General features: G+C 40.5%; 1 protein-coding gene across 1 annotated transcript; it reads right to left on the bottom strand.

Moving 5' to 3' along the window:
- LOC121521779 (trace amine-associated receptor 1-like) lies at nucleotides 1–1,002 on the bottom strand. Its single transcript, XM_041805943.1, has one exon. It carries the CDS (start codon nucleotides 1,000–1,002, stop codon nucleotides 1–3), a length of 1,002 nt encoding a protein of 333 aa, XP_041661877.1.
- Between the last annotated feature and the right edge of the window lie 8,772 nt (nucleotides 1,003–9,774).

The following is a 9,774-nucleotide window of genomic DNA, read 5'->3' as shown; positions in this document are numbered from 1 at the left end:
CTATCTCAGCAGTCTGGTGTTTGTTAAATCACCCTGAAATATTTTCCCAGTAACAATCATCATAAAGGCCGTCCTGAACCAGCTGTAAAAGAAAGCATAAATGAAAGGATTGAACATTGAGTTGACCAGAGCTAACCAGGCCAGAGTTTCAACCACAGGAACTGGAGCTGGATTCTGGCTGAAAGGAGAAAAGTTGAAGCAGAGGAAGAAAGGAGTCCAACACAGGAGGAAAACTCCTAAAACTATGGCTAAAGTCTTGGTGGCTTTTCTCTCACTCTTACTGACCGTGGCTCCAGACTTGGTGCTCTGACATGTTTTGTTCTGGATTCTGCGAGCCTGTTTCAGCGCCACCAGGAAAACCTTCAAGTAGACACAGAGCAGTATTATCACTGGGAGGTAAAAGAATAAAACCGGTCCTACTGTGTTCGCCATAAGCATGTCTAGAGAACAGCCATCTACACACATGTTGAAAAGCCCAGCAATTAAGACCCCGATCCCGAAGAGAGCAGGGCCCCCCCAGCTGATCAGGATCATGACCACAGCAACATGATGGTTGATTTTAGCTTTATAGGTCAGGGGCTGACACACTGCATAATATCTATCAATGGAAATACAACAGAGGTTCAGAATAGAGCACGTGCTGAGAAACATGTCTAAACTGTTGCGGACTTTACAAAATAAATCCTCCTGATAGAGACAGGAGCTGAGAGAAAACGCCATGTTGAGAGGAATAACCAGCACCCCTACAAGAAGGTCGGCCACAGCCAGAGAGAGGATCAGATAGTTAGTAGGAGAGTGCAGCTGAGTGAAGTACATGATGGAGATCATGACAAGAAGGTTTCCACACACTGTGACTAAAGACAACAAAAACAGGAACAGATATAACAGCACACAGATTATGGATGGCCTTTTAGTCAGGATGTAGCTGAAATCAGAGATTTCATAGCAGGGATGGATGTCCACAACTATGACAGTCCTGTTGTTGGAGAAACCTGGTCCCATGTTTGGAAAGTCCAGTCCAGTTCATTTATGAGTGAATCAGAGACAAGCATTAGAAAGACAGAGACATTTCAAAGCAGCAGAAACAACGTCAGCAATGTCAGTTCAAATGACCTGAATGAACCTGTTTGTCTCTCAGATCAAACCTTCATGTTGTCCATGCACTGGAGTGAATCAGTGTCACATCTAACCCTGACCCTGTAACTCTGAGCACAACCACTATACTTATCAACACCTCCCTCATCATCAGGACCACTGTCCAATCAGCTCAAGTCTATTTGCATCAGATGGAAACAACAACTATGCTCAAACAGTCAAACTTCTGAAAAGAAAAAACTAAAACAAGTGCATAGGGATTACACTCCTACAGGAAGTATGAAGTTACTCCACAGCCAAAGTATCATGACGGTCATGTCAATATGACAGAAGTCATGTTTCTACCTTTAAAATTTGATTTTGACAATCTTTCTCATTAATCTTCCTTTTTTAAACAGTATTTTGCCTTTAAATTTCACGTTGTAAACTTTTAAACTAATAAGTTTGAATTTTTATCTTAGACTTGAGCCTTTAAACTTATCATTTTTCCTTTGTTTAATCTCAGAATGATGTTTTATCAGTGTTATTTTTATTTTTTTTTGTATTTTACTAATGGTCAAAATGAGGTTGACAGATTATGTTTAAATGTCGACCTCCTTAAGCTCTTAGGTAAGGCCTTAATTCAGAATCTGAGATTGACTTTCACAATCCTGGCCTAAATAGTCCAGCCCTCAGGACTTCTCATCAGAGCAAATCTGACCCCAGACTCAATATGAGTTTGACACCTGCAGTAAAGTATCTTATGGCACTCCTTGATACAGTTGTACCAGATACAGTAATGTCGCCAACCGTTAGATCCAGTACTGTTAAATACTGTACCGTTACATATGGTACTGTTAGACCCAGTACAGTTAGATCCAGTACTGTTAGATACTGTACCATTACATATGGTACTGTTAGACCCAGTACAGTTAGATACAGTACTCTTAGTTACAGTACTGTGAGATAAAGTACTGTTAGATACTGTACTGTTAGATACAGTACTATGAGATAAAGTACTGTTTGACACAGTACTGTGAGATACTGTACAGTTAGATAGGTTACTGTTAGATACAATACTGTTGGATACAGTACTCTTAGTTACAGTACTGTTAGATACAGTACTGTTAGATACAGTACTGTGAGATAAAGTACTGTTTGATACAGTACTGTTTGACACAGAACTGTTAGATCTTGTACAGTTAGATAGGTTACTGTTAGATACAGTACTGTTGGATACAGTACAGATCGATACAGTACTGGTAGACAGAGTACTCTTAGAACTCTGGGTGTGCTGATCTCGTTTTAAAATATGCTGTAACCCGAAGTTTTACAAACATGTCCAACAACCACAGAGCGATGTTTTTAGAAGTTACCTAAAGAAAGAAGTAAATGAATAACTAGTTAGATCCAGTAATTGTGAAACTACAATAATGCTGAAGTTTTGTTATAACGTGATTCTCTGTACTCTAACAGTACTGTATTTAACAGAGCTGGCTCTAACAGTACTGCATGTAACAGTACTACATCTCACAGTACTGTTAGATACAGTACAGTATTGACCTTTACTGGATGTAAGAGTTCTATTTTCAACAGTACGGGATCGAATGGTGCTGCATCTAACAGTACTGTATTTTACAGTTCTGTATCCAATAATACTAGATCCAACAATGCTGAATCTATTTAATATAACAGTACTGGATATAACAGTGCTGGATCTAACAGTACCAATCGAACACTTGTGCATCTAACAGTACTGGATTTAACAGTGCTGGATAAAAGAGTAGTGTATCCAACAGTTCTGTATCTAACAGCACTAGATCGTTTGACACTGCATCTGGCAGTGCTGCATCTAACAGTGTTGGATTTAACATTATTGTATCTAACCATGCTGTATCTAACAGTCCTGGATCTAAAAGAACTGTATCCAACAATACTGGATCTAACAGTACTAGATCTAAAAGTACAACAAAACAGTAATGTATCAAACAGTTCTGTATCTACCAATACCAGATCTAACAGGGCTGTATCTACCAGTAATGGGTCTAAGAGTACTGTATCTAACAGTTCTATATCTATGAGTACTGGATGTAAGAGTACTGCATCTAACAGTACTGGTTCTAATAGTACTGGATCTAACAGTACTGCATCTAACAGTACTCGATATAACAGTTATGGATCTAACAGTACTGCATCTAATAGGTCTGGATCTAAAAGAAGCGTATCTTAAAATACTGGCCCTAACAGTACTGTATCTAACAGTTCTGTATCTACCAGTACTGCATCTAACAGTACTGGATGTAAGAGTACTGCATCTAATAGTACTGAATCTAACAGAACTGGATCTAACCACTGGATCTAAGAGTACTGTATCTAACAGTTCTGTATCCAACAGTACTGGCCATAACAGTGCTGGATCCAACAGTACCTGATCTAACACTTCAGCATCTAACAGTACTGAGTCTAACAGTACCAGATCTTCCAGTACCAGATATAACATAACTGAATCTATCAGCTCTACAACTAACAGTACTACGTCTAACAGAACTGAATCTAACATTACTGGATCTAACAGTTATGGATCTAACAATACTGCATCTCAGAGTACTGTATCCAAGAATTCGGTATCTAAGTACTGCATCTAACAGTGCTGGATAAACAGAATACTGTATCCAACAGTTATGCATCTAACTGTACTGGCTGTCCAGTACCAGATCAAACAGTACTGATATAAACATACTGTATGTAGCAATTGCATCTCACAATAGTGGATCTAATAGTACTGGATCTAACAGTACTGCGTCTAACCAGACTGTGTCTTTTAGCACTGCATCTGACAGTGCTGCATCTACCAGTGCTGCGTCTAACAGTACTGGATCTGACATTGCTGGATCCAACAATGCTGGATCCAACAGTACTGCATCTTACAGTACTGGATCTAAGAGTTCTCGATCTTACAGTCCTGCATCTAACCGTGCTGCATCTAACATTACTGGATCTTACAGTACTGGATCTGTTTTTCATTATGGAAGCATTCATACAGAAACTGCTTTCAAGTGTTAACTTTTTTTGTGCGTTTTCATACCAAATTTAATTTCAGAATCTTTCTCATGACTTTTGGAAACATGTCCGACTTTTACTGTCCTCTTATGTGTTGTATTGTTTTTTTGTTTTTGTTTTTTTTTGTTTGTTTTGTTTTTATCTCAACCTCAAGTCTGTAGTGAAGAGTGAATTGGATCAGAAAAAAATGAAGCATTATAAAGACTGATATTGTTCTAGATCTTATTATGTCTTCATGCATTTCTTACCAGTAAGAGTGTCAAACCCAGGGATGGACAGCAGAGAAACCCCAGAAATATGGAGCTAAAATATCTTCCTTCCTGGTGCCTGTCGTCTCATTGTTAACGCCTCAAAGAAAAGAAACACATTTTATATATTAATACTATAATATGTTAATTAGACGGACTCATTTATTCACTTTATTCACTAAAGTTAATTTGAAAATCTGGCTCATGTACAAATGAAGTTGATGACTCCTGCTCTAAATACTGTGCACCACATATTTGCGACCTTTGACCAGGCTCTAGTGGTGCCAGCTGTCTCTGTGTCCTCTAGATCAAAGCCCGGCATATTTGAGCCTGATTAATCTTCGTTTTAAAACAAACACACCCATGGGTGCACAGCTTCATCTGATAACTAAAAACCTGGCTATTACAGTGGCATGCAAAAGTATTCATCCCCCTCGAACTTTTCCACATTTCTTCATGTTACAACCACAAACATAAATATATTTTATTACCATTTCATGTGACAGATCAACATAAAGTGGCGCATAATTGTGAAGTGGAAGGAAAATTATACATGAATTTCAACATTTTTTACAAATAAAAATCTGACAAGTATGGTGTGCAAAAGAAGTCTTTTGGGGTCAGTCTCTACCAACTTTGCTCATCTAGAGACTGACATTTTTGCCCATTCCTCTTTGCGAAATTGCTCAAGCTCAGTCAAATTTGATGGAGAGCATCTGTGAACAGTAATTTTTAAGTCTCACCATAGGTTCTCACTGGGATTTAGGTCTGGACTTTGACTGGGCCAGTCTAACACATGAATATGCTTCAGTCTAAGCCATTCCATTGTAGCTCTGGCTGTATGTTTAGGCTCGTTGTCCTGCTGGAAGGTCAACCTCTGCCCCAGTCTCAAGTCGTTGGCTGATTCTAACAGGTTTTCCTCCAAGATTGCCCTGTATTTGGCTCTATCCATCTCACCATCAACTCTGACCAGCTTCCCTGTCCCGGCTGAAGAAAAGCATCCCCATAGCATGATGCTGCCACCCCCCTGTTTCACGGTAGGGATGGTGTGTTCAGGCTGATGTGCAGTGTTAGTTTTCTGCCTCACACAGCTCCTTGCATTCAATTTTGGTCTCATCTGACCAAAGCACCTTCTTCCACATGTTTGCTGTGTCCTCCACATGACTTTTGAAAAAACAGCAAACGCTTTTTTCAACAGTGGCTATCTTCTTGCTACTCTTCCATAAAGGCCAGATTTGTGGAGTGCACCACTAATAGTTGTCCTGTGGACAGGTTCTCCCACCTGAGCTGTGGATCTCTGCAGCTCCTCCAGAGTTCCCATGGGCCTCTTTGTTGCTTCTCTGATCAATGCTCTCCTTGCCCGGCCTGTAAGTTTAGGTGGACGGCCATTTCTCAGTAGGTTTTTAGTTGTGCCATGCTCTTTCCATTTTCAGATGATGGATTGAACAGTGCTCCCAGAGATGTTCAAAGCTTGGGATATTTTTTATAACCTATCTGTCATGATCCAGGTTTTGATTTATTATGTTTCTGAGTTTTCCTATGGTTATCCTTTGTGAATTCTGTGATTTCTAGTTTGATCTTGTATTAGGTTTTGAGTTTATTAGGAGTTTTCTTTAGCCCTCGTGTTTCTCGTGTAGTATTTTCCTGTTTCTAGTATTTAGTTACTTCTTGTGTTTTATGTTTTATCACTCCTTGTATTTCATGTCTAGTTATTCTCTGTGCTTCATGTTTAGGTTATTCCCTGTGTTTTATGTTTAGTTTCTCCTTGTATTTTATGTCTAGTTATTCCTTGTTTCATGTCTAGTTTTACTCCTCGTGTTTCATGTTTAGTAATTCCCTGCTTCATGTTAGTTTTACATTCCCTGTGTTTCATGTTTGGTTAATTCCTATGTCTCATGTTTTAGTTTTACTCCCTGTGTTTGAGTTTCACTTCTTGGTTCTTTGTATTCTCCTGTGTTTTCAGTGTTTCTGTAGTTTAGCTTCTTGTATTCAGTTTTCAGTCCTTGTGTGCTTCTTGTGTTAGGCCCCATGTTTCCTGTTTTATCTTGTAGTTGCCTTCCCTTGTGTGTGATTCCAGTTTTGCTTCTTGCCTGAGTTTCCCTCCACTTTGATTATCCTTCACCAGTTTCACCTGTGTCTGATTGTCCACACCTGTCTGCCATTGTTAATCAGTCCCTGTGTATACAAGCTCTGTGTCTCCCTGTGTCTGTGTTGGTTCATTATTGCAAATGTCTTCCTCGTGTCAGCTCCTCGTGCTTCCCTCGTGCTCCTTTGGATTTTGTTTTGTTTCTTTGATTTTGATTCCGGTGTTTAAGTTGTAAGTAGTTCTTTTGTTTGTTTATTAAATCAGTTTTGTATTATCTGCATTTGGGTCCTCCCTTTTGAGTTTTTTCCTTAACCCCGTGACACTATCCCTGCTTTAAACTTCTTCACAACTTTCTACCTGACCTGTCTGGTGTGTTCCTTGGTCTTCATGGTGCTGTTTGTTCTCTGATGTTCTCTAACATACGTCTGAGGCCTTCACAGCTGTATTTAGACTGAGATTAGATTACACACAGGGGGACTCTACTATTTAGGTGACTTCTGACAGCAGTTGGAGACACTGGATTTTATTCATGGGTATCAGACTCCAGGGGGCTAAATACTTTTGCACACCACACTTTTCAGATTTTCATTTGTAAAAATTTTTTGAAAGCCATGTACACTATATTGCCAAAAGTATTCACTCACCCATCCAAATAATTGAAATCAGGTGTTCCAGTCACTTCCATGTCCACAGGTGTATAAAATCAAGCACCTAGGCATGCAGACTGTTTCTGCAAACATTTGTGAAAGAATGGCTCGCTCTCAGGAGCTCAGTGAATTCCAGCGTGGTACTGTGATAGGATGCCACCTGTGCAACAAGTCCAGTGGTGAAATTTCCTCGCTCCTAAATATTCCACAGTCAACTGGCCACATAAAATGACAGAGCGGGGTCAGCAGATGCTGAGGTGCATAGTGTGCAGAGGTCGCCAACTTTCTGCAGAGTCAATGGCTACAGACCTCCAAACTTCATGTGGCCTTCAGATTAGCTCAAGAACAGTGGTAGAGAGCTTCATGGAATGGGTTTCCATGGCTGAGCAGCTGCATCCAAGCCATACATCCCCAAGTGCAATGCAAAGCGTCGGATGCAGTGGTGTAAAGCACGCCGCCACTGGACTCTAGAGCAGTGGAGACGCGTTTTCTGGAGTGACAAATCGAGCTTCTCCATCTGGCAATCTGATGGACGAATCTGGGTTTGGCGGTTGCCAGGAGAACGGTACTTGTCTGAATGCATTGTGCTAAATGTAAAGTTTGGTGGAGGGGGGATTATAGTGTGGGCTTGTTTTTTAGGAGCTGGGCTTGGCCCCTTAGTTGCAGTCAAAGGAACCCTGAATGCTTCAGCATACCAAGAGATTTTGGACAATTGCATGCTCCCAACTTTGTGGGAACAGTTTGGGGATGGCCCCTTCCTGTTCATGACTGTGCACCAGTGCACAAAGCAAGGTCCATAAAGACATGGATGAGAGAGTTTGGTGTGGATGAACTTGACTGGCCTGCACAGAGTCCTGACCTCAACCTGATAGAACACCTTTGGGATGAATTAGAGCGGAGACTGAGAGCCAGGCCTTCTCATCCAACTTCAGTGTGTGACCTCACAAATACATTTCTGGAAGAATGGTCAAAAATTCCCATAAACACACTCCTAAACCTTGTGGAAAGCCTTCCCAGAAGAGCTGAAGCTGTTCTAGCTGCAAGGGGTGGACCAACAGCATATTAAACCCTATGGATTAAGAATGGGATGTCACTTAAGTTGATATGCAAGTCAAGGGAGGTGAGCCAATACATTTGGCAATATAGTGTATAATTTTCCTTCCACTTTCCAATTATGTGCCACTTTAGAATGATCTATCACTTGAAATCCCAGTAAAATATATTTAGGGTTGTGGTTGTAACATGAAGAATTGTGGAAAAGTTCAAGGGGGATGAATTATTTTGCAAGCCGCTGTATGTCATGCGGAAATTAGGAAGGACGCCGGTGCTTGACAACAAAATGCTTTGTGCTGGGTGAATGATAGGGGTCCATCACGTCTGTCACAGTGGCGGTACTTTTAAGGATTTCTCTGGCTTTGAAACTGAAAAATATCTGAGATAGAGTAATAACTGAACTAAATCATATCTTTTTATTTATGTATTTGGGTGCAAAAAATCAACATATTGTACCTTTAACTGTTAATACCTTTTTAATATCCCTCAGTGAGAGCTGCTGGGTCACTTCATCTTCTATCATATTCATAAATTTATACTTTTGAAGATGTTTTCTTTGTTATTCAGAGGGTAAGCAGAGTTTATTCCTCTGACTATAATATAGGGTTATTTTTAGATGTTTGTTCGTCTTTAACTTGGACTCTGAGGATGTTTAATGTCATCATTCACATCATTAACTGCTAGGATTTAGTTTAGCTTTATTTGTTTTGGTATAACTGTAAAATAATGAGGCCCAGGCCGAGGAGGTGAGACACAGCAGCAGCAGAGAGTGTTCATGTGTGTGTGACAGTCAGCTCAGGGGCGAATCAACAACCACACCTGAGTTCACACCTCTAATGAAGATGGTTGCATCATCATCATCCTGTGAGAGACTGATGAAGGAGTTTAGAGAAACATGCAATAGCTTCGAAAAAAGTTTGACTTGGTATTGGGAAAAAGAAGTATTTACAAAACCAATATCAGAAAAGGTAAAAGTAAACATTATTTTGTAGGTTTATTTTGCACTTGATTGTTTAATTTCTTTCTAATTGTGCAGAATTCACAGCCTTTAACAGATCCTATCATCTACTCTGCAGACAGCCAGGATCGGCATATCTAGGCCACATATTTCTGCAGATGTCATGTTGTCCATCACTAATTATGTCGCATCCTTACTGATGAAAACCACACAGAGAACAGATCTTTAGTTCTGATTCTCAGGCATTATTCTCATTTAAAGAGCCTGAAGCAGAAAGCTGACCCAGAAAACTGAAGAATGGACTGACAGGTATGTTTTTATCATGTCACTCAACAGACATGTCATACCTGTGTGGCTTTGTGTGACAGAACAGGCCTGGGTAGATGTAGACTGGATAAGGCTGAAAGAACACGCCTTTGTTATTGGCCTCACAGAAGAGTTCAAGGGTACACGGCCTAGGGAAGATCTGCAGTACAGGGAATCCAGGGACCCAAAGGGGGCAAAAACGCAGGACTGAATGGTTTGCAGTGAAGTGCAGCCAGGTCCTTGGCAGAGTCTCGCCTATGTCATAAGGCCAGGGCCAGAGCTGACAGCCCAGGGTAAGGAGTGGCGAGTGCCCATCCAGGAGGAAGTCAGAGCAGGCAAGGA

Source organism: Cheilinus undulatus, linkage group 14 (assembly GCF_018320785.1).
Source record: "Cheilinus undulatus linkage group 14, ASM1832078v1, whole genome shotgun sequence".
Taxonomy (NCBI): Eukaryota; Metazoa; Chordata; class Actinopteri; order Labriformes; family Labridae; genus Cheilinus; species Cheilinus undulatus.
Note: the sequence above shows the minus strand (reverse complement) of the source record. Positions and strands in the feature narration are given on the sequence as shown.

Excerpts from the sequence above, each read along its gene's own strand:
- LOC121521779 (XM_041805943.1), bottom strand. The coding sequence starts at position 1,002 with ATGGGACCAGGTTTCTCCAACAACAGGACTGTCATAGTTGTGGACATC.